This window comes from Malurus melanocephalus, unplaced genomic scaffold, assembly GCF_030028575.1.
Source record: "Malurus melanocephalus ecotype Western Australia unplaced genomic scaffold, MMel_1.1 scaffold_99, whole genome shotgun sequence".
Taxonomy (NCBI): domain Eukaryota; kingdom Metazoa; phylum Chordata; class Aves; order Passeriformes; family Maluridae; genus Malurus; species Malurus melanocephalus.
In genome coordinates this window covers 1,840,451-1,866,149 of record NW_026623331.1, presented here as the reverse complement: position 1 = coordinate 1,866,149, position 25,699 = coordinate 1,840,451, and the positions used below count along the sequence as shown (strand labels likewise).

At 39.3% G+C, this 25,699-nt stretch overlaps 2 protein-coding genes across 2 annotated transcripts; one reads left to right on the top strand and one right to left on the bottom strand.

Moving 5' to 3' along the window:
* Window positions 1-969: 969 nt before the first annotated feature.
* Window positions 970-8,128, bottom strand: PSMG2 (proteasome assembly chaperone 2). The gene is made up of 7 exons (XM_057368957.1): window positions 7,996-8,128; window positions 6,225-6,396; window positions 5,369-5,427; window positions 4,421-4,539; window positions 2,924-3,097; window positions 1,626-1,746; window positions 970-1,322 (listed from the first exon to the last, which is right to left on the bottom strand). Exons 1-7 carry the CDS (start codon window positions 8,062-8,064, stop codon window positions 1,230-1,232), a joined length of 807 nt encoding a protein of 268 aa, XP_057224940.1. The 5' UTR covers window positions 8,065-8,128; the 3' UTR covers window positions 970-1,229.
* Window positions 8,129-8,181: 53 nt separating this feature from the next.
* On the top strand, window positions 8,182-24,043 carry CEP76 (centrosomal protein 76). The gene is made up of 12 exons (XM_057368956.1): window positions 8,182-8,319; window positions 9,636-9,791; window positions 10,110-10,191; window positions 10,551-10,775; window positions 11,296-11,481; window positions 13,193-13,290; window positions 13,955-14,083; window positions 17,167-17,358; window positions 20,105-20,271; window positions 21,158-21,491; window positions 22,711-22,928; window positions 23,380-24,043. The coding sequence occupies exons 1-12, from the start codon at window positions 8,257-8,259 to the stop codon at window positions 23,516-23,518; spliced, it is 1,989 nt and encodes a 662-aa protein (XP_057224939.1). The 5' UTR covers window positions 8,182-8,256; the 3' UTR covers window positions 23,519-24,043.
* The last annotated feature ends 1,656 nt before the right edge of the window (window positions 24,044-25,699 follow it).

The window sequence follows — 25,699 nt, the reverse complement described above, 5'->3', positions numbered from 1 at the left end:
GGCACTGGAGGCAGGAGCGGCTCGGGACCAAGGGCAGCTGCTGCCCGCCCGTGGAACTGCCGGTCCTGGAGAAGCTGCGTCCGTGTTCCTCCTCCTAAGGATCCGACTGCCCTCTACCTTCTCCACGGGGAACAGGAAAGCCTTAAGGATTTTCTCTTTCAGAAAGCACTCCCAGTAACACTCCCTTCACTACTTCTGTCYGGTCCTTCAGTCCTGCAAGACTTAATCTGCCCTCCCGCTCTCTATATACCTCTTAGTCATTTTGTTGCACTGTATTCGTGKTCAGTCTAAGAAGCTCATTGACCTAGAAAGCTTTAGTTTCAGCATCTTAGCAGCCTCTGAAAATGGAATGGACGCCTAGAAAAGAGAAGGCTCGGTAACCTAAGTGTGGCCTCCCAGTTCCCATAGAGAGCTACAAGAGAGTGGAGAGGGACTTTTTACACGGGTATGTAGTGACAGGAAAAAGGAAAACGGTTTCAAACTGAGAGTAGGTTTAGGTTGGGTATTAAGGAAGAAAATTTTTACTGTGAGGATCATGGATGCCTCATCCCTCAAAGTATTTAAGACCAGRTTGGCTGGAGATCTGAGCAACCTGGTCCAGTGGAGGGTGTCTACTGCCTACAGCAGTGGGGTTGGAACTAGAGGATCTTCAGGATCCCTTCCAACCCAAACCATTCTATGATTCTATGTAGACAGAAAAGACAGAACAGGCTGTTACACTGCTTCCAGTCTCCCCAGTTAAAGCTACCACAACAGCATTGGGAAAAGGCAAAACCAGATAATTTCTGACCTTCACTTACCTCACCAGGAAGTTYTGAAAAAAAGTTATGGTCCACAGTTGACATGGAAGAGGAGGGTTTYATCTTCCTAAGAAAATCCATGCCTACACATTGCTCTCAGTTCTCAACTGCATTAAGAAAGAACATCATAAGCTTGTCCACAGCAATAACTCTTAACCAGGGAAAAAGGTTTATTAAAAAATATTTTATTAGAAAAATTTTCAACCGAAGTTACTCAATAAACAACTGTACAAAACCTATTTCTTTGGTGAGTTTGCAAAAGTTACSTTAATTTCTTTAGCTACCCACATACATGAAAGAAATTTTTCTTAAATAAAGCATTTATGTAGACACCAAARCAAGCTGCTGCTCCTTGGCAATTACTGTGTAATCACCACCTCAAGGGACATCCGTGACTGCACACGTAACTCAYAGTGAGTTCAGAGCCCATCAGAAGAGAGCAGGTGGGAGACCATTGCCAAAAAGTAAGCGCCAAGAACTTGGTATCTTCCACTGTGAAGAAAGATCTGTGGAACTGTTGCTCTGCAAAAAAAACAGAATTAAGTTTTAAGTAGTAATGATGTAAACCTGTCTCTGGCAAGGGTATTAAAATAATGATCAGCAGTAAAAGTGTCAGTGCCACAGTGGGTTGCTTTCAAGAAGGCCACTGGARGRGGGATTRTTTCTTCAGGTGGGGAAACTCCCAGTGAGATTTTGATCAAAAATATATATATTTAATTTTGTGTATTYTTGATGACCAAGAGGCAAAATGGACCCATCTAGACTGAAATGACAATAATGGATATAAAATATGAAAGCAAGAACTTTAGATCAAACARTACTTACTTCACTTTTTATTAGCTGGAGCCATTCATTAAGATAGTTAACAAGAACAAATGCATCAGGGATGTTGTCTCCTTCTGAGCAAAATTTCAGAAGCACTGCCATTTGGATTCCCTTTGAACAGCTGCAACAAAAATAAGCATGCATTTATATTTCATTCTGAGATCCACAACTATTACGTTTATGTATTGAGTAGCAACAATATGCATATACCTTGTGAAAAGCCAAAGCCAAAAAGTAAAAATGTATGCATATGTATATTTTTTTTCCTTTCCAGATTTCCTTAATCACAGTTTCACACTTCATGTTCTTTTGCTAGTCTTGAATTTTTTCTTTACTTTGCAAGGCAGGAATCCCATCTTGCAAGAGTATTCAGGCCTTTTACATACTTAGTTTGCATTTTTGTGCTGGTGAGGCATTATACACATCCTTTGATACAATCACTCCTTATCTTTGTATTTGAAACCAGCAGCTTAGCAGTCTGTGTATCACTGCTTTACTCAGAATATGCTCATTTTTTCACTTAGACATTAAGGTGGTTATTTTAAATTTTTTTTCCAAGTCCTGGCAGGTCTTTTGCCTTTGCATATTGTTTCCATACTGAAGTCAGTATAAAGTTAAGCATGGCATTAGTAACTTTGCTGCTGTTGAATGCAAGTGTGGTCATGTCTCAAAAGTAATAGTTAAAAACTAAAACTCAATTTTTCACCTGACACCTACAACACATTTTTGCAGAACTACAGTTGTGCTATAAATATGTATTAGTATTCAAAATTTAGACACTCAGGCATGCTTTCAGCCCAACTTCTGATGCACACACCTTTTAATAAAACACCCACTACTAATTTTTTTTGCTAGCCCTGAAATCGTAACTCATTCTTAGTGCTCAGAATTGTTTTTGGGTTTTGGGTTTTTTTTCTATAACTGATGTTGGAAACATTTGCCTCAGGAAACAGTTTTAGTTAAATTAACACAGGTACAGGAATTCTACAGTTTACAAGCTGTGGTTTCCATAATATCAGACACCGGACTGATTGTGATCATACTGTAAAGGCTTTATTATTTTCCTTTAGCCCATTCCCTTATATTTTTATCTTATTCTAACTTTATGACACAGAATTTCCTACTTTTCTTCCTCTTAATTATGGGCCTGACCTGAAAGAAATTCTATTACTATAAAGCCCTGTTCTATAAAAAGGAGTTTCCTATTCTTGTAAMATAGCAGTTTATAAGATAATTTTCCCCAAGTACTAGAAACAAGACTTCTGATATCGTTCTGTGTTTATCTCTAGGCAACCCACCTCTCAGTAAACAAYAGTTTTGTGATGCCACCTCCAGGTATATGCAGAACTTTGTCTGTATCACTTATTCCAGGGTAAGCTGCTACTTTTTCCATTTCTTTCCAGTTTAACTCCTGCATACGGCCTCCAACTGCTTTCTCCAGATCAGGTGTGAGTAGGTAGCGCAGTGGTGTCCTAGAAATGAATCAAGGATACATTCAGTCTGACAAGGAAAGACACTACTCCAGTTATCACTAGTGGCAGACRGAAGATGCAAGCATTGAGGACCTCACACCTGCAGCAAAGAACTGCTCTGACATTCTCTCCCTCTTCAAATCAAAGTTAAAAAGTAAGTTTGTGGCCTCAAGACAGTACAAACTACTCAACTTTCTGCCACAAATAGAACTAAGGTACCTGCTTTTTAGGGGCTCAAATAACCAACGAGTGCCAAATACATAAACAGGGGACTGCTTATGGTTGTTAACAATAATTTTTCAAATAAAATGTGCTTTTTCTTCCTTCAGATAGGAGGTGATTAATTCAAAGTCAGTTAGGGTGATCTTGGACTTCAGTATGATAAGAGTATTTTTAATAAGGTCACACTACTAATACATGCAAACTTCAGTCAAGTTAAAAGTGTTTTCTGAATGCTCTACTCTCAGTCTAGTGCTATAAAATCTGCTATAAGGGAGTTCTGTGGTGCTGACAGAGCTGGGGGATTAAATCACCACAATTTATGATTYAGACCTCATCAAATAACCATCAGTCACTCTCATTTCATTCCATGTTAGCTGGCCATCCTGCAATTGTATGGATCTACCACTGTATCTGGGAGGTCAACAGACCTAAACCTGCTTTGAGGCTCTACATATTTATAAAGTCTTGGGATAACAACTRCAGAAATACTGATTTTATTTGCAKAAATACTGATTTTATTTATTTTTTGTTAAATCACCAATTACAATGCCCTCAATCAGCAAGAAATGCTTGCTTTTTAAATATCTAGTAAAAATACCTTGCAGTTGCCACCGTGCAGTTGCTTCCCAACAAATAATAACTRATAACTTTCTATTAAAAAAAAAAGCCTGACAACTTACTATATTAAAGAAAACCTTCCAAATGCGTAATAATGACAAAGAGGTAAGAAAGGAACCAATATTGTAATCCACTGTTAAAAATCTAATTTGTGACCTGTACACCAGTAGTGAACCCCTGACACTGCTTGCAACCACAAGAAGTTAAAACTGAGGCTCTGCTGCCTGGCATTGTGGGCCAAGTGCAATTTGCTTACAGCTTTTCATTTGATCAGTACTTTTGATAGTAGTAACCTAGAAAATTCAGAGCTTAATCCTGTACAACATKGTATTTTTATAGTATACTAAGCATTTTATGACCTATGTACACAGCCAAGCAAAAGCACCCTGCCAAAAGTACTCAATACCTGGAAGTAGAGGGAAATATGCCAGTCAAAAAAAAACCCAGAAACATCAATTAGGTCTTTTAAGGACACAAACATACCCCAGAAGCTGCTCATCATCACGCTGGTACGCGTGGCTGCTGGACAGAAGGACAACCCTGGCACATTTGCTGCTTTTCACCCAAGAAAGCAGGGTTTCACAGAATGGCCTGTACTTGTTCTTTATGAAAAGACACAGAAAAAAAGTGAAAAATTTAATGTGTCCTTAACAATTCGAGGTGTTATATATAAAGTTTAGCAGTAATGTAAATTATTCTTCATATCCACTTAGTCTTCACCCCCAGACATATTTTTAGAAAGGCAGAGAACTGCCCCAGTTGTTTACTTAATCAAAGCTACACATAGAATTGTAAGAATTATCATTAGGACTACATCAACAACAATACCACCTGTTTTGTGTGCTATTAAAACCAAGTGGAAAAGCTTTAGAGCAAGATGCAATGGCAGGATCACACAGTATTTTTCCACACTTTGAACTGCTAAAATACTGCACSGYATTTTTTTTTYCTGGCATGGCATTCTGCTTATTTTYAGTTACAGCCACTGCCCARTTTATGAGTAATACTAAATTCTTTGTTTTTATGTAATGAATGCAGTTTAAATGAATATAAAATACTACAGAAATAATTAAATTGGCATGACACACACAAAAAAAATAAAGCTATTACAAAGAACACAGAAAAACAATATATGTACAGGAAAAAAATACACAGACAACCCCAGACCATTTTGCGTTTCTAATAGTTTCTTAATACCTATGGAGATATTWACACTAAAATCTACCAACACAGGCAGCTGTTGTGGAGCTTGGAAGAGCAAAAGCAAAACCTGAACCCTTGATGAATACAGAAATCAGTAAAACTGTACCAAATCTAGAAGGTGTTACAGTATGAAGTAGAAAAATAATTTTGCTRGGCCACTTAAACTATTTGCCAACAGAACTATTCAAACCAAAAAGTGAAGTAAGAACAATCAATGAACATACATACCTTTATAAAAGGTGATCGGATCTGCAGAACTACAAGTTTCTTTGAAGGTAAGGAGTACACTACAAGAAGAAATCATTAAGTCTTGTTAAGAAAAAAACTGAGAAAGTGATCTGGGCTTAAAAATATCAGGAACGTCCCATTTACAAACTTCAGAATAGTAAACCTTTCAGCTATCAATTCATCCGGGAAAGCCTGACAACATCCACTGTGTTAAAAACATGTATTTCTGTGCATTGTATTTTCATCAGATGTAATTTCAGTTCTACTAAATTCAAAAGATTGAATGAAGAAAAATATATCAAGATTTGCCTCCTGTAATGATTCAGACAATTGATGCAGCTTTGCAAAGATTGGCAGATTATACTGAGATTTCTGTGATTTAAGAGAGTAAAAAATTAGAATGGAATGCAATGATCAATGCAGGAAAATAAACTAAGAATTTGTAGGGRAGTGAGAGAAATATTACATAGGGAAAAGGCAAAAGTATATAAGAAGGAAGAAGAGCAGATAAATATCCTTCGAAATCAGAAGTTCACCTTGTATTCCAGTAATTTATTTTAAGCATGTGCCCACTTGATGTTGCTTTGGATTAACACTGCAGAGAGTTTTGGCTGCACTGCAATATGCTTGAGATGCAACATTTCTTACTGGTTCCAAATGTCAAGTTGGTTTCCCAAAATAACAACAGGAACAGTTTCCTCTGTGAAGTGTAAATACATTCCTATCTGTAGGCTTCTGCAGTTATTACTGACCTTAATTTAACCACATCAGGAAAATGTAACAACAACAAAAAAAAAGGTAAATGTGATGTTCTTGCACYYTAACCTAGCAAAYASYTTCAGMATTCAATACCCACCTTCAGCATTTATACTCAGCTCAGTTGAGTTTTCCTCTGCTGTTGCATATGGGTTATTTCCAACCATTGGCACCAGGCAATCGGTGTAGAAGTAACCAACTTTAGTCATGTCAAGTGTGGAAATCACCAGATCTATTGCCAGCTGACCAACATTTCCCACGGACACTGCCGGCTGAAGTGACAGAATGTACCGAATTACAGGGTGCTTTATGGATGACATAAGGTGCTCTTCAAATAACGAAAGCTTAAAGTACTTAATTTCTGGTCAAACGTGATTTCTAAAAGTGGCTGTTCATCCTCTGGCAAAGGTAACTGTTTCTTGACAGAAGAATTAGAAAATACAGATTTTTGTTTCTGTCCCACAAAAACATCTTGGCCACTTCTGTGAATAATCTTGTCTCATTTTAAATTGAAAGAACTGTTTGGAAACTTAACTCCTCCCCGTTGTTTTTGTATAGAGAGTAGATAAAAGCCACTCAAGCAAATGATGTGAGACTGGCAATCTTCGCATGATGCCCAAAGGCGTCGCTGGTATTACATATCAAGCCTCAAAATCTCCGACTGACCCATAGGSTGTATGTAGGTTGTTTTTAATTTTTTAAGGATGAAAATTATAAGGGTACCCTTCAAATAATTTCCTAAGAATTGCTGCGGGTTACCACCAATMGGGGCAGACACTGACCTAATATACTGACCTAATATGATGGCACGGAAAGAGAAAGTCAAGAGTCTGTGTCCTTCCAAAGAAACTATTACAGGAAGACAACAATAAAACGTTCGGTTGCTTTCCTCTAATTTATAACCCAATCTACGAAATGCTGCTGCTGCCCATTGCTGAAGGACAGCGGATTTGAGGCTGACAGAAGCTGCAGGAGGACGCGGCAGCGCTGTGAGTGTCCCCACGGCCCGGTGGCTGGTACCCAGCTCCCCGCTAGCCCCACGCCAGGAGCACGGCAGTGATGCGCTTCCTGCTGCTCGTCAGCTGACCGGGAATGACTTCCTCCGCAGCCTGCACAGTCATCCCGGGCTCGGCAGCCCTGCCTGGGGAGCGATGGTCACCTACAGCTAACCCAGCAAAGACAGAAATGATGCGTTTTGCCCCCCCATCGCAGCCTGAGCTGGAGCTCTCGTCCCGCACTGACATCGTCACCTCGGGCGCATGACCTGACACTGATGTCACACCATGTGTGAAAAATACTTCCTAATGCAATCCTAATCCGAGATCTCAATGTAGCAGAAATGAGGGGGTTTTACATTGGAAACATTAATTTATCGCATCTAAATGAAAAAAAAAAAAAAAATCCCAAACTTTTATAGCAGAGGCAACCCGTGAGTGCTGCAGATCTTGTAAAAGCCCTTAAAGCGCATTAATTTTTACAGAAATAACATACGGCTATAGCTCTGAAATAGCATAGAGCTAATGCTCTAAAATAAAATACAGCGATTGCAGCTCGGCACGGATCATCTTGACAGAGACAAACCCGAGGTTCTGAGGAGAGAGAGAAGCTGACAGAAACGAAGGAAGAGGAAGAGACCGCGCTAAGCTCTGCTGCAGACAGAGCCCTCCAAATCCTCTTTTCCTCGGCAGAACACGCCACAGATTCCATACACACCGCCTGCCCTTCACCTCCTCCGCCTACCCAGGGACAAGCAGAGCAGGGCAGCGAGAGACACCAGAGCCCCCGTGTCCCGCCCTCAGCGCTGGATCCGGGAAAGCGACCCCTCAAAAGCACCGAGAGCGGGGGAAGGGGGAAACAGAAGCGCGACTCACCATGAGCAGAGTGAAGCCTTTAAAGTCGGGGGCGGCGGAGCCCCCGCCGCGGTCGCACGGAATGAACATGCCGGCCGGGAAAGGAGGAGGGAAGGAGGCAGTGAAGAAAGGAAGGAAGGAAGGAAGGAAGAAAAGGAGGAGGGAAGGAAGGAAGGAAGCAGGGCGCGGACGCCGTACCTGCGTGCTCCCGCCAGGGGGCGGTGGCGGCGCTGCCCGCGCTCGCTGTGAGGCGGTTGGGGCGCGTTCSCTCCCGCCTCCGCCATGTCGCTGCCGCCGGGGAAAGCCTCGGAGCTGAAGCAGATCATCCACCAGCAGCTGCTCAAGGTGGGAYTGGCGCCGCGGTCCGGCGCTGGAGAGACTTCCCCGGGCCCTGGGGGGGCGGGTTRTGCCGGGTCCCCGCCGGTGTCACCYCGCCGCGGGTGGCGGCAGCGCTCGCTGAGGCGGTGTCTGCACCGCCTGGCTTTGTTTTGCCAACTTGGGTCGCTTCAGGTGGTGTCCAGGCRCTGTTTTGTCGTTTTCTTGTTGCTTTTTGAGCGAGGACCTTGAACTGGCGGGGAAATAGGTACGGAGACTGTAACTCCTATATGGCTTGGTGCGGTGGTGAGTGTTCCCACCTGTCACACCTGAATGGGGATCTTGGATCGATCCAGAGGAGGCCACCAAGATGATCACAGGGAAGGAGCACCTCTTCTGCGAGGAAAAGCTGAGAAAATTGGGATTGTTCAGCCKGGAAAAGRGAAGGCTCAGTGGGGAGTTTATAGCAGCCTTCTTGTAACTGAAGGGAGCCTGCAAGAAAAGTGGAGAGAGACTTTTTACCAGAGCACTTWGTGACAGGACAAGGGAGGATGGATTCAAGATGAAAGAGAGCAGGTCTAGGTTAGATATTAGGAAGAAGTTTTCACTGGGATGGGTGGTGAGGCRCTGGAATAGGTTGCYTAGAARAGTTGTGAAGTCTTCCATYCCTGSAAGTGTTCAAGGCCAGGCTGGGTGGGGCTCTGAGCAACCTGATCTAGTGGAAGGTGCCCATGGCCAGGGCCCTGGAATGAGATGATCTKTAAGGTACTTTCCAGCCCGGGCCTTTCAGTGATTCTATTTCAGGTCCCAGTGGCTGTGTCCTTAACATCCTTCCAGTGTGAGACAGCTTTGTAAATCCATCCGCTTTCACAGCTCAGATGATGGGKAGGCATTCTTAGACTTCCGTTTGAGCTTAGGACAACCTTGCGAGGGAGATCTGCTACTTTTGTGCCTTACCTGCAAGTATATAAAAGCATATATTTTCCCTTAAAATATAAGAAGCTATATATTAAGCTTGAAGTTTGAGAGAGTTGGGAAACTAGAACAGTGACTGTTTTGTTACTGATGGCTTTGCAGACCTTTCGCTAGGAGGGAAGTTCAAGATGGGTTRCTGTTAAAGAGCACTGAAAATGCCTACGTTTGGTATGCTTGTAATTTTTTCATTGGGAGAGCTCCTTTTGTGAGATAGTGGCTCATTTGTTTAGYTCTGAAAGGCTCAGTATTTTGGTGYAGTTATTTCTGTGTTCYTASGAAAAYACCCTTAGCSTTACAGACTTAACTGTTAAGTTGTAGCTGCTGCCATACAAASAGCTGATGTTTGTAACATATAATGAATTTTCTTTCAGATGGATGTCCATGGGAGGATACGAGAAGTTCTTGCTGAGACTATACGAGAAGAGTTGGCACCCGAGCATCAGCAGTTATCCACAGAAGATCTGATAAAAGCCCTAAGACAGCGAGGAATCATTGATGATGTAATGAAGGAACTCAAATTTGTAACTGTAAGTAGCTTTTGAAGAGGGGAAATATTTTTGCTTATTCCTCTTACTGATGTGGTGTTTTGACCAAGTGAAAGTRTGCTGCTTCTGAARGTTTGTGAGGCATTACTGATTTKTAATTACAGTATTATCAATTACAGTACCATGCTGAAATTGGTTTGGTGATAATACTGCACTGAAARTATTTGTTCWGTTTTAGAAGGCAGCATACCTAAGGAATGTCATTCAGATTAAATGGAGGATTCTTTGATTTTTAGAAGACTGTGGTAAGAGCACTTTTGCATCCCTTGACTCCTTAAAAACTCTTAATTGTAATTCCAGGATGTGAACGAAAAGGAGAGGACTTCGGCTCCAAAACCATCAACACATTTTGTTGACAGGGAACCACCAGTTTTGAAAAAAAGTATGTTTCTTGTTTAAATGTTTGGATCATAGTTTTGAAACAGATTTGAAGTATGTGATTTTTGCACTCTGAATTAGTAATCCAGTATGAACTGGCATAAAGGTGGATGTTTGCTTATCCACAGGGAGTAAACTCATGTTAGCAGCAGCAATCAGTGTTGCATTAAATATTACTTATTATTTTATTTATTTTACAATAAGATAGCTTCCATATATTTTAAAACCATTTTCTCCTAAGCACTTGTTTCAAAAAAGATTTATTTTTTTTTTCTAGTCTCCTGTTAGTTAGCTGATATTTAACAATTTAAGCTTTTTAAGATCCGTTTGTAGTCTCTTCATTTTTATTGCTACGCTTTACAGCTAACATTGACCCAACACGGAGGTATCTTTACCTTCAGGTTTTGGGTGGAAAAGCTTTTCTGGAACATCTTCAGGAACCAGAGCCTCTGCCTGGCCAAATCTGCTCTACCTTCACTCTGTGTTTACATTTTCGAAACCAGCGCTACCGTTCCAAACCTGTACCCTGTGCCTGTGAACCAGATTTTCAGGATGGTTTTCTACTTGAAGTACACAAGGATAGCCTAGGTAGGGAATATTGTTTTAAGCTGATGGTGTTGGGATTTTTTTCTGACATAAGAGTTAACTGTGAAATATGTTTGATATTATTTAGTGGATTTCTTTCCTGTTTTTTGCCATGTTTTTCTAAGGAAACAGATTACTGTATTGGGTTATGCCACTTGCAGATCTTTCTCTGCTCTTGCCTCTTTTCCTTCTTTTTCACTCTAAACTAACTTGAAATTGACCAACTTTATCCATTCTTAAATGTTAATTATATTTTACTTTTTTGTGTATCTGAACCAATTGTGTTGCAGTACTCAACTACAAGAATCTTTTTATTTTCTCTGTAAATTAATAATCTTTCTATTGCTCTGTCCTAAACTGAATTTGTTTTTAGAGATGGGACAATTGCTTATGCTTCTGAACTCAAGATTTTYTTTTATACTCATTGCATACATTGCATTTTGTTGCATACTTTTTKTTAGATTCTGAGGAGAACTTGGGATGATAATATTCTTGCTGTCTTATTTTGGTTTAATAATGGCAGGTGACGGAAGTAAGATGGTGGATGCAACCACTATGTTATCCATATGTGACCCAGTGCATATGGTTCTGATCAAAACAGACACATTTGGTGAGACCACACTAGTGGCTTCCTATTTCTTGGAGTGGAGGTCTGTCTTGGCTGCAGAGAACGGCATAACAAATGTTGCTGTGGAGCTCCTGGGTGTGGGTAAGGAAAAACAATAAACATTTGATGGTGGCTTAAAATATAGGATACTTGTTTACAAGCTTAAAGCAGTATTTTTGATCGAGTTCATTTTTCGTTCAATTCAGAAATAACTGTAAAATATCCMTAGAAAGTGCCTAGAAGACTTAATAGTCAGATTTTTCTGTTACCAAGCTGCTAAAAATGAGTATTCCAGATCCCCTGTTATAATGGTCCTCATGTCTGGGAATTCTCACTATTGATCATCTGCAAAATCTGGTTACTTTATCAGAAACAGGCCAACCAAACAAAAATCCAGTAGGTAATCTCCAGGAGTATATCTGATCAGTGCACTGAGGAGTAAAATCCCACTTGTGTGCCTTTCATAGTGAACTAACAACTGCTAGAGAAAGGMATCTCTGCTCTGCTCCCATTTATCCCAGTAGCTGGAAGCTTGTTTTCTGAATGGCTTTGTTTAGGTGCTTAGCAGTTATACATATATTTATTGCTGTTTATCACGTGTCCCCAGTCCTGTCCTCTGGAATTCCAACCTAAGTTTTTAGGATACTATGGTTCAGTGAATAAAGACTGGATCTCTCATGACTTTCTACAAGACTTTTGTCAAAAGCTTAAGACATTACAAAGGGGAATGGATTCAAGCTGAATGAGAGTTGATTTAGATTAGATATTAGAAGAAATTCTTTCCTSTGAGGATGGTAAGGCRCTGGAACAGGTTGCCCAGAGAAGCTGTGGATGCCACATTCCAAGAAGTTTTCAAGGGCAGCTTGGATGGAGCTCTGAGCAGCGTAATTTGGTGGATGGTGTCCCWGCTCATGGCAGGGGGATTGGAGCTAGATGCTCTTTAAGATCCATCCAACCCAGGCCATTCTGATTTTTCTTTTCTATAATGACTCGGGAATGCATAGCAAATAAGTTGAGTTTAATATCAGGTAGGTGATGGAGCAAGTTAAATTTAATTCTCATTAGCTTTTTTTCAAGTAGTAAAGTATCAATCCAGTAAATCCAGTACTTTTTCTCCTCTTCAAAATCTTGTCATTGTAYAAAATACATCAAGAACATCAAGGCAGGCTGCCACCTTGGATAAACTGGTTTGCAAGGCTTCCATTGCTTTTATTCCTTATAGTTCCATCTTAATCTGTTTTGTTGTTCATGTAACTCAAAATTTTCAGCATTAGGCAACAATATTAAGTTGGGGAGGTGTTGTTTCATTTGTTTGTTGTTTTGGGAAGTTTTTTAAGTTGATTAATCTCTTTGTATGACAGCCAGGATCCTTCATAATGAACAGTGTCTTGGGGAAGATGAGCTTCACTTATTTCCTACTATTTCAGTTCGAGCTATTTGTGTAATCAGTAGGAATAGGCACATTTATAGTGTGTGATTCTCTGACTTGGTTTTAGATGCCCCTACTAGACATTTCTGGGATACCATACATCTCCTGTGGATTCCACATTCCCTGGCTGCAAATAGGGCCTTGCATGATTGTCTTGGATCTAGACACCTGTGCTTTATTTGCCGTATGCTTTCTTACAGCCTCATTTGAATTTGAAATTTAAATAAAGATTCTTACTTTGCCTRTATTTAAAGAAGTTTAGTTACTTTTTGTGATTATATGTAAGGCTAACCTACATATTTTAATTGTTTGCCCCTGCCTGGMTGAAATAATCCAAGGAAATTGAATATGAAAGAACTGATGAAAATTTATTTTGTTTCAAAGGTACAGAGTCAAAGGTTTCYGTTGGTATTTTAAACATCAGACTGGAAATGTATCCACAGCTTAATAAGACACTTTCTTCAGAAATAACTAGTACTCAAGTAAGTAATTTCTGGGAGGGCTAACTTACTCTTTTGTCGGTGGTAGTGGGGAAGGTCAGTATAGAATTGCAGTTGTTGAGGGCTGTGGGGTTTTTGAATGTTTCACACTTCTTTTTTTTTTCTATTAAATTTAATTACCTTTTTAAAACTACTTTGTCTATGCTGAACATTACTCAAAAATATTACTTTCATAGGTTTTTCTAATTACTTGTGTCAAAACCCCTGAAGAAAAAAGAAAGATGCAATATACCTGTTTTTCTTCCAGTAGTATATATRTTTTCTTACTCTCTTTTCCATGTGAAATAGTAATTTCAAATCAGTTATTCTGTTTGGAAAGCCAGTAAATGTTGACCTGAAGGTGCATGCAGATACTCTTCTGCACATTAAAATCCAAGCAATCCTTCTGTATAGAAATGCATTACTTAAAATGAACAGTACTTTGGTCAAGCTTGATATATGAACCTACAAACAAGAAATACAACTTGATTTTTTTCTTAATTGAATTTCCATTTAAAAAGACTATGGATTTGCATGATGCACTGAAAATAYTAAGCTTTATTTTACATATGCCAGGATGTGCTATTAATGTACTTAGTGATCATGGGGTTTTTTCTCGTGTTTGGGATTAGTGTGTGTAGACTGGGTTTGTTTTTCCTACCTACAGTTCTCTTTGGAACGTCAGAGAACAGCAGAAAAAGAACGTTTATTTCTTGTGTATGCCAAACAGTGGTGGAGAGAATACCTGCAGATCAGGCCTACCCACAATGCAAGGCTGGTAAAGATCTTTGCACAGGTTTGTAAATTTTACAAATAGACTAGTCCTTTTTTTAAGTTACCTTTTTATTTTATTTTATTTTGAACTTTATGTGTAYGTGGAATCTGTGTAGATTTATGGTGGTTATGTTCAGGTCAGGGCTACATGGGGTGTGTTATGCAAAAAATTAGATTTTTTTAGTAAGGATTGAACTTCAGTTCAGTGAGTTTAATAGCATGATGYAGACAGCAGGGTTGCTCTGACTACCTCTGATGTACAAAGTGAAAAARCCTGTTTAGTCTTTTCCTTGAACATTCACAAATGGCAGACTTAGGTGATTTGTACAAAYTATTTCAGATAAATTTTGTACCAGATAAAACATTTACAAAAAATTGACTGCCTAGATCTATTAGAATAGATCCACACCATAGCTGAACTCTGTGTGGTGTGCAGTGCAGTCTGTCTGGTTAATGTCACAACAGCTACAGTCATAATTATTGGAGTCTAAAAAATTACTCTGTGTGTTGCTTCTCAGCTACTGTTCCTGTGTAAAAAGAGTGGTATGATCCTTGCATTTTTCATGCTAAGAATTCATCTTGTGTAATAGCTATTTTCCCGGCACAGTAACTTCTTATCTCAAAGTAGTCTCCTGAAGCAATCTGTGCCTCCTCTTTCTCTTTGGTGAGGCAGCAGTTCCCTTCTGTCTGTGCCATGAGTGTGCAGGAATGATGTGAACTTCCAAATCCCAGCCAGCAGCTGTGCCACCATCCAGTCACTCTCTCACTCCACCCCAGTGCAATGGGGACAAGAATCAAAGAGGACAAAAMCAAGGAAAAGTTCATGGGTTGAGATAAAGGTGGTTTAATAAATGAAGGAAAGAAAGAAAGGAACAATGGGAAAACWGGAATGCAAAGACAGTCACTCACCACCTCCCAGAGCAGACAGATGCCCAGATAAGTCTCCAAGCGGGGGCAAGTTTAGGAAAAGTGCGTTCCCCACCCCACCAGTTTTATTGCTGAGCATGACACTAYATGGCATRGAATATCCCTTTGGTCAGTTGGGGTCAGCTGTCCTGGCTGTGTCCTCTCCCAGCTTCTTGTCCACCCTGAGCCTACAACTGCCATGCTGAGCCTACAACTGTGTGGCCGAATGAGAAACAGAGAAGGCYKTGAWGCTGTGCAAGCCCTGGTCAGCAGCAGCTAAAACACCAGTGTGTTCCCAGCACTGTTTTGGTCACACATCTAAAATGCAGCACGTGGAAGGCTGCTGTGAAGAAAACAAACTCCCTTCCAAACAGATGCAGTACAAAGGTTTAAGAGTTTCAAGGCCAGGCATCAAGAGAAACAAAGCTGTAGTTAAGAAGGATGGGAGCTAGACCCTGTTAGTTCAGTACCTATAGAAAGCTTATCATGAGTCTCTCACTGGCCGTATCAAATCTTAGTAAACCTTTCTGGGAACAGAAATGAGTTTATTAGATTAGTTTGATAATTTATTTACCATCCAGCTTCAGATGAGTAATGAAGAAACAGGCATCATCTATATGAGGCTATATTAAAAAATAAATCTTGCCTGGAGGGGTTTTTTATTGCTCTTGAGCTGTGAAATAGTTTTCAACAGGATTCCAGTCAGTTTCAAATAAATACGGCTTTTTTCCATCAGCTTGCTGGAAAAGCATGACAAAACCTTAAGAGGGACAGTATGTGATTACAGTAAAAATATGAGACCATAATTTCCTGAAGKTGCAGAGATTTCAAAGGCTTTGATCCCTTTGTGAAATATATGAGCATGAAAGTACCAATTTAGCCCAGTGAGGAACAGAAGACCTCTGTACTACTTGAATCATTTTAATAGTTGATAACCATAATATTTGCCTGCTGCATGTGATAAAACAGACCTTTTRAAGACATCTTATTTTTTCATTTTTCCAAGAGCTTAAAAATTCTTAGTATTAATGTTTCATTTACATAGGTYTAGTTACTTCATTTTGAGTAATTTTTTTATTGTTTGCTGTTATGAAAAGAGGAAGAGTGTTCAAATTCAGAAGCAAATAATTTTTGCTTTTTAACTCTCAAATCATTTGCTGAGTAATACTTTTGGGGGAAGKTATTTTTTGGGTTGTGGTGGAATTCGGTATGTGAGATTTGTTCTGGCTTGTTATTATGCTTGATGATAATGTGGAARTTGGTATTGGRTAGAGCATKARCAGTTCTTCACCCATTCAAGAAAATTAATTGCAGCCTGTGCTGTTCCAGGTGTTTGAACATTTAGTCTACTGACATAAACAGAATAAAATCTAACTGTGATGTCTTTAAATGAGTTTCCTTAATGGTCTTGTGCCTTTATTCTGGGGGTATTTTTTTGTCTTACTGCTTTTGAATGTAGCTTGTTCCAGGAAGGATATATCCCATAGGAAAAAAAGATAGTCTAGGGTAAGATTAACAATGCGTGACACTTGTGCAACTGTGTAGTGGTTTGAATGAATTTAATGGGAACAAAACACTCTTAAGCTTCAGCAAATTCTCTTCCTTTCTTTTCTCTACTCGGGTCTTAGAGACAACTTTTTTTTACAGAGAGGAAAGTGAAAAGAAAGGGGGAAAAAAACCTATTTATTTAAAAATTATAAAAACAAAAAGAAAAACTTGTGGAATCAGCTGTTAGATCTCAAAGCTTTTCTCTTTTTTCCTGGGAGTAGCTTCTCCTCTGGGGCTCTCAGAGGGGTTGGACATAGTTTTTTTCTGATAGTTCACTGAAGGATTTTTTTCTCTGTCGTGTTACGAGAATCTTCTAATTCTCAGATGACGAAGAGAAAAAAAAAATCGAGGAAAAATAAGTCTAAAGAAAGGTAGGAAAAGGAGCAGTCTCAGAGAGAGCAGGCAGCTTCTTTTTTACTGCTGATCCCGATAGAGAGCCTCTTGAGGGGGAAAAAAAAAGTGTGTGTCTTGTCTCTTTCTTTTTCATTGTCCTTGAAGGGAGGAACATCACTAAACAAACTAGAGCAGTCTCGACTAATGTATAGTTACAGAAGGGTTGTTTAACTTTCTTCTAACATAAGCAGATGATAGGAATACAATACTCAGCTAACCTAGGACAAACTGGCAAATAACCCCATTTTCYGTGTTCAGGATGAAAACGGGGTGAACCGCCCGGTGTGTTCCTACGTGAGGCCCCTTCGGGCGGGGCGGCTGCTGGACACGCCCAGGCAGGCAGCGCGCTTTGTCAGCGTCCTGGGCCACGAGAGAGCCCCGGTCATCGGCGGCGGTGGCGGCAAGCAGGAGCAATGGTGCACCCTCCTCGCCTTCCTGTGCAGGAACAAGGTGTGTTACTGATACACGTGGTTTGTATCAAAGTGACAAGGTGCTTATGAGGCCTATTAATTGAAAACTTTCTATAATCTTTTTATTATCAATATAAGAATGTAATAACTTTTTACATATTCTTAAAATACAATGTAATTGCTTTCAATATATTATCAATGATAACCTTTTTATATATTACTGTAAGCCTTTTAATAGTGTATTAAAAACATATAGTATACCAGCTGCACGTAATCTAACCAGCTGGATTAGTACACAGATATGTGAAATCACCAAGGGGCATAAATCAGAAAAAGGTCTGAAGAAAGTAGACAGGGAGATGTTATAACAAGGAACAGTAGAGAGCACTAATGAGAACTTGACAGAGGCACAGGACAGTCAGCAAAATAATTGAAAATGAAGACTTGGAGGACTAGAAAAAACCATGAACATCACAACTGTGCATGCCCTGAAGACAAAGGTTAAAAGTCCACCATGATGAAGAGGATGGTATCTCATTAGAGGGAGGCCCCCACGACCACTGAATTGGGATGACACATGCACACTTGTAAAACTATGGTATCATGTATTTGCATGCCCACGTGTGTTGGTGGGCATATGGTGGGTGTATGGGGGGCAGTGACAATGGTAATGTTACACCGTGCTTATTGGATAAATATGTGCTAATTTGAAGCAAAGGCAGGTGGGTTAGGAGGAGAAATCCCCTTCACCTCCAGTGCTGCAATAAACAAATACCTGCTCTATAGATATCGGTCTATGGAGTTTTATTTCAAGGCCTTTTTCGGGCATCATCACAGTACCCCTTATGTGGCACTACAGACTAGCTGTTGGATTCTGATGAAATTGGCAATTTAGTAAAATCAGATTTGGAAGATTCTCTAAGAGTCAGTTTAAGGTGTTAAAAGAGAAAAAGGTTCTAAATAGACAAGAAGACTTTGGAGCAGACTTCTTTTATTGCTGTTGTTGGGCTCCATTTGTCCATACATCTCTTTGACCCTGAGTTTGCTTTTCTTCAGTTGCATTTCTAAGAACACATATTATTATCCAATGAATCCTTGCTACTGTGCTGGACACAGGTTAAAATTATGGACTAATTTAGGAAGAGCAGGAACAGTCTCTTTAGTCTCTTGCTGTGTTGTTGGGAATTTTATTTGGGTTTTTTTTTTGCTTTTTGTTTTTTTTTTATTGTTGTTGTTTTTTTTTTTTTTTTTTTTTTTTTTTTTTTTTTATTTTTTTTTTTGTAATAGATATGTTAAAATATACTGACAGTCTTTATGTTACATTTTTGCAAGACAGGAATTTTCACTAAAAATGTCAGCCTAGTTCTTGGTGGTCTGACATTTGTATCATAAGAGTATRATAAATGAAACAAATTGTAACTCATTCTGGTTCATAGCTCTTCTGTTGTATGAGTAAAAGTAACAGTGATCACTTCCAGTATCTCTTTGGAGTGGTCAGTGCTTTTCATTGCCACAGAGATACTTCTGCCTTCAAAAATACTGTCACTGATGTGATTGCATTTACAAGACGGGTTTATGGCAGCAAAAGCTGTATCCCAGATTTTAGACCTGCCTGCAAGACCACACAGAACAGGCATTGGCTGTTGTCCCTGAATATCATGTGATGCAAAGGTGCCATGTAAAGGCAGCACTGGCTTTCAGATAGAGGTGGCAGTAGGGACTTTGAGGACCACTGTGTTTGGAGGCACAAAGAAAGGTGTTCCTTCAAGGCAGAAGTGGAAAGCTCTATGGAAAATAACTGAATGTAGCCCTTGAGACACCAGCTGGATCATTCTTTTTCTTGTGGAAAGTGGTGTGATATTATTAAAATAACACAAGTTCACTACAAACTTGTTTGAACCTTATCTGCATATTTCCTTTTTATGCTATGGTAAGGGAAGATTGTGCTGTCTTGCTACATCTAAAAACTCCTAACTTTGCATTTGCAACATTCTGGGTAGTTATTTGATTAAAGAGCCTTACTATTCTGSTTCTGAGTGCTGTACTTTGTTATGAAGCCTTCATTGCTTGAGCAATTTTTGTTCTTTAGTTTTTTTACTCTAACATTTACAAAGAACTCAAGAGACAAAGAATGCTAGACACTGCATTTGGAAACTGTTTTCTGTGAATTATCAGTGGTAGTAATGTGTTTATGTGTTTCCTTCTGACTGAAGGAAAAAGCAGCTGCACATGATTTCCAGCTGGCTTACAGTTAGATCTSTGGGGGACCTTGTTTCATCTTTGTCTAAATTCTGAACTTTGACATCACATTCAAGGAAGTGAAATACTAGTAGAATTATGTTTTATTAAGGGACACATTTTCTAACTGTGTGAACACACTGTGTGATTTCCAGTCTTGCTTCAGTTGTTTGACTTACATATGCTTTTACATTTAATTAGAACATTGGTTTTGTTGTCATGGGTCAGTAGATTCTGGTTTAGGTTACTTGAAGGTATCTTTATAATTGTAAGAATGTTTCACAGTATTAATCATACACTATACTTGAACAAACAATATCAACAGTCTATAAGTACAAATGCATTTTAAACTGATTTATTCTATTTCAGAAAATTAAAACTTATCTACTTTAAATGGTAAAATCCTGACTTTTGATAGATGCTTTAGCTAAATTTATGAGAGAAACATGACTTGTTGAATACTGGTTTCAGAAATACCACTATTTTCTTTCTTTAAGGTTTTGTCTATGCCTAATACTCAAAACAACTTATTAATATTTACTGTCTAGGGTGACTGTGAAGATCATGCTAACCTTCTGTGCAGTCTTCTTCTTGGATTTGGATTGGAAGCCTTTGTGTGTGTTGGAACAAAAGCAAAAGGAGTCCCCCACACTTGGGTAATGACTTGTGGAACTGATGGAACAATTACTTTTTGGGAGAGCTTAACAGGACATAGGTGAGTAAAAAGAATATAAGAAAACAGAACAATGTATATTGAAGTTTGTGTAGGATATTCTTGTTGCTGTTGTTTTGTTTTTTAAATCTTCATACCCTGTCATGTAATTCAGGTGATGTTGGTCTTTGAATCTTTTTTCTGTGTACTGCTTTTGCTTGGAAAATAAGTGATTCAGTGTGAGGGGAAGTATTTCATCAGTTTGTAATATATCAGTGTCTTTAATACTGTATGCTAACTGCTTTGTGTCTTATAGCAGCTGATGACCATCGACGCTATTGTTGCCATAATTTGTGATGGAGATGAAATATGACATGATGRTTTAGGAACCCATAGCTTTTTCTTGATTTCATCAGTGAATCAGTGTTGCGTTACTTTTTCCCCCCCCACAGAAATCTCTCTAAGTTCTCTGAGATTTTCTCTTGCTTTGACAAGAGAAAATTGACATTTGAGAAGGTCACATGTAGTTRTTTGGTGTACTAAAGCTTCTGGAACATGTTATATCCAGTGTTCAAAACAAGCAATTCTGTTTTGCCACTGTTTGTGTATTCTGTAATTATCACTTGCAGGTGTATTTCTCCAATGGTGATGAATAGCAGGGAAGCTGTATGAGCATGGTCTTACAGTTGCAAAATTTAACTGCTTGATTAATCAGCTTAGTTTTCTAGATTTAAAGAATAAAAAATGTTGTATTATTTGATTGCATATTATGCCTCCAAAGCATATGTAATTACATTTCTGTAAATAAATCAATGCCATTTTGAGGGGAAATATTGATGACAAACTTGGCTTGTATTTTTAAAGGAGAAATGGCTRTATCTGTCCCATCTAAATATTTTTACCTTGCCTTGAAATAAGCTGTATTAATAAATTGAATCTTTTTTACTAGGTACATCCACAGACCTATCAACCCTGATGACCCTCCACTAGTTGAACAACCCAAGCCACTGTATCCGTATCGCACAATAGGATGTATCTTCAACCATCAAAAGTTCTTTGGAAATTGTCAGCCCTCTGACGCCGTGGAGGTCTGTGTGTTTGACCTGTATGATGAATCTAAATGGAAACCCATGAGTGGAGAAGCAATAAAATCTGTGTGTCCTCCTGGAACAACGTCTTCAGTTCCGCCTTTTCCTCCTCTGTGTGCTTCTACAATAGACGCCGCTGTAACAAGCAACGAGATAGAAGTGCARCTGAGGATACTGGTCTCTGAATACAGAAAGGTGAGAAAGATTGGCAGTGATCTGTTCTGGTAATGGAGGTTCATGTGTTAACTGGATACTTGTTTTGGATAGCCATTTGTTAGTTCATACACTTGCATCTTTGCAATGTGTTTCCCATCAGCTTTTGCAGAAATGTGGTGTGAAAAATTAAATAACTGAAAAAATGCTTGGGAAGACTGTAATGAGCTGATTTAGACATTATACTTAATATTATTTGCAGTGGTGATCTGTAGCCTCATGTGTGGTCTCTTCCAACCCACYCTGCCTTTTCTCTCATCCTGGAACTGTGATCTTCAGCTTACTGGCACCTGCAGACCACCTGTGAGTGGTCTGTAAAAGCTCCAGGAAGATCAAATCTGGTTGTTACTGAGCTTTGTCTGTCCAGCATGAATAGATGCAGATAAAGCAGGCTTTCAGTTTTCGTGATCTTACTCTGACTGCTTTACAAAATCGGTGATATTTTTACAAGTTAGTTCTGTTCTTTACCAGGATTTTTGCAAGACATAATGCGCCAGAAAAGATACTWCTTGTGCTGGATATGAAGGCAATGATTTTTAAATCCCTGCTAGCTTATGTCTGGTTTTAGTGAGGTTTCTTGATTGTTTCTGTTTTCGTCTCCCCACATGATGCTCAACCTTTAGTGTGGTAAAGGAATTCTCAGAGTATGAGTCTCATGCAATATTGAATACATACATGGTAGATTTTTCTACTTCTTTGCATTTGGGCTGGTAGGAGGAAGGTGGAAACATGGATGGTAGAAAGATGCTGCTCTTGTATTTTGGGGAGCTGTTCTGCRTAATTCTTTCAGAAAGGGTTTACCATGAGACATTTGAAAAAATTGTCAGGTGAATYTTAGTTGATCTTTTCCATATTTTTGCTGTGTATTTATGCATGTSTTCTTACATTTCATGCAAAGATACTGTAGCTGAAACATCTGGTTTCAACTCTGCTGGCCTTACATTTTACTCTACTAGTTTAACTTCATTCCTTGATAAATGTTTGATACTTGTGATGCTGCTTGCTTTTGGTGGTGGTGTTTGCTTCTTTCTCCCTGTTGGTGTGTGAGTCAATATACAAATCTCCCTTTCTCATGAGTCACTGCCTTTGACTACCGAAGTAAAGATACTTGGATTTATTTGAATCRATACAGTAGCCAAGTTTAGGTATATCCTGATGTACCTTCTGCACAGTTGTCATCGTTCTGTGATTTGCCTCCCAGGATCTTGGCTTTTCCACTGTTTGGGATGACCAGCTCTCCTATCTGTTGTCACCAGCACTAGCAGCCTATGAGCTCGAACGCACAACAGGTGTTTCTGCAGGAAATGAAGAGTTTCAGGATGCCGTGAGGAGAGCGGTGCCCGATGGTCACACATTCAAAGGGTTTCCCATCCATTTTGTGCACAGAAATGCCAGGAGAGCATTTGCCACATGTCTTCGGTAAGTTGAAATGTAAACATATAGGTATATGTTAAAACTATATGGTAATCCTTTCTTATTAACTGCAACTCATTTTTTTAAAATAATGAATTTTAAAGAACATTAATTTTCTTAGATTAGAACTGGAAGAAGTGTTACGTGGTATATGTAATGGGTCTTGGGGTACAGAGATTTTAAGTTATATTGGTGATTCARTGGTGATAGACTTCTCATGGATTAAACTGAAGAATGAAGAGTTAATTTCTCTGGACTTGTTAAAAGTCATGTCRTTTTCCTCCCAGGCAACAGGCCTTGCACTATAGAACAATATTATTATTTGTAGTGCCAGACTCATGGTATTCATTGTTACTCAAGTGCTAATCACGTTTGGAAAAAATTGCACTATGTAATTAAAAGTTTTAACAATATCTGCGGATTATCTGTTACTCCTGTGTTTCTTTTTGTCATATAGGTCTCCTTTTTGTGAAGAAATAGTCTGTTGTAGGGGAGACCAAGTGCGACTTGCAGTTCGTGTACGAGTGTTTACATACCCTGAATCTGCATGTGCTGTTTGGATCATGTTTGCTTGTAAATATCGCTCTGTCCTTTGAAAAAAAACCCAAATTATTAATACCTTTTTAGAGCTGCAAAATAATGTATGTGGGTATAAAATGATTCAATTAAAAACTAGTATTGTATTTTATATAAATGCCACTGATTTTGAACACCATGGTGTGTGTATTGAAGGGGATTGTGTATACAGTAATGATTGTATTTATAAARAGAATTTATTCTTTGTAATAAAATTTACTTTTAATATTTATAGAAATGTGAGTCAAGTTACTAAAATATGTGCAAAAAATACTGGCTTATTTTTTGCAGTTCTGAATTGGTGCAAGAGTTTGTTTAGAAGTAGGTCTGCTTTACCTCTACATGGTAAGGGACCATGTTCTACCTCTCATTTCCCTGTAGTGTGCAGATTGTTCTTTGTGAGTGACTGAGATCCAGAAATATTGATGTTTAAGCATGTGTCCTYTAGACAACATAATTTTTTCTGCCTCTCTTGGATCTAGCAGTAACTTCTATATTCAACTTCTGAGAACAGTTCAGTCAGATAATCTTGTTAATCTATGAATTTAATAATATATGGATTTATTTTTTAAATATATATTAAGACTTGGATACCTGAAGATCTATGAATTGAATAATTTATCCATTTATTTTTTAAAATAGATATTAATACTTGGGTACATTAAGATGTGAATAACTGTGATGGGTTAGATAAAGTAGGCTAACATGCCTTTTTCATCATGTTAGCTTAAGTTTCTGAGGTAGAAGTTGTAGCCAGCCATTTTACTTGACAACCATTTATGATTTTGTCTAAATCTGGCACTCAGATCTGTACCCATCTGTCATTTTGTCTGTCTTAAACCTGTGGGTGATGATTTTGCTTAGTATCTTTCAGTCTTCGTGCTTTGCAAAATGGCAAGCAGTTGGGCTTACTGAACTTCTCCATACCATACCTCTCAGTTTTTTGCCCATGTAAACTCCAGGCATCTCTTTGGGGCTGGAAAATCTGAAACTGTTTGGTTTCTTCTGTAGAAGCCATTCTGTGTCAGTGATAGCCCATGACCATCTCCTTTGGCTGTATTTGTGAGAAAGGTAACTCTTTCCTCTGCTGGTGCTAGAGGAAAAAAATTACCTGATCCTAGAGAAGCTTGCAACACATACAGCAGGAATGAATGYTGGCATTTTGCATGTGCATTTAATCAGCAGTGTGGCAGTGTGACACCATTTTTGTCCTTTTTTTTTCCAAGAAGTGTTAAATGCTTTCTATAGCAACACTTGAGTTTTTTTTAAAATTTAGGATTCTAATAGTACATTATGTACTTACTGGCCCTGCTGCTAACTTTACCAYTCTGGGTTTATGTTGTCTTTCTTTTTATGCCTGAAAGATCAAAACATATATATTTGCCTGTTGTACAGCATACAGGATGCYGATAAAAGCTTCACAAGTACAATTTCTCTCCCAACTGCATTGTATCTAAATGTAACATGAAAGGCTGTACATGCAATATGTGCATGGTGAATATCGGCGAATTTAACAGCGTTGTTTAAGTACCAGTTGTATCTTACATGTAGCGCTGTATGTTACACAAGAGGAAAGAAAAAAAGCAGCGGCGTTCAGTACAGCTGGAATTGGAATGGGAGAGGGGAGCTGGAAGTGGAATGGGAGAGGGGAGCTGGAAGTGGAATGGGAGAGGGGAGCTGGAAGTGGAATGGGAGAGGGGAGCTGGAAGTGGAATGGGAGAGTTGAGCTGGAAGTGGAATGGGAGAGGGGAGCTGGAAGTGGAATGGGAGAGGGGAGCTGGAAGTGGAATAGGGGAGGGGAGCTGGAAGTGGAATCGGGGAGGGGAGCTGGAAGTGGAATCGGGGAGGGGAGCTGGCTGGGGGCCCTGCCCGGCTGCAGTACCGCTCTTGTACGGCAGGCGGCACTCAGCGCTGTCCCGTCACACCCTCCCGGCTCCAATGGAGCAGGTGAGAAGGGGAGATTTTTAGTTCCCTTTAACGTTTGAAAGGTAGAACACTAAAGAGAAAAACATTGTGTGTTCGGGGTGAGCTCTGCTTATTTAGTCTGATGTTTTTCTGCGTGAAAGTGCTGATTTGCCTGGAGCGAAGCTGGCASGAAAAGCTGTGCACTTCTGGTGCCTAGGTGTGTTCAGGGCCAGGGACGTCAGTTCCCAGCTGCTTCGAAGATGATTCCCTTGTTGTTCCCTTTCTAGTCTGGGCTG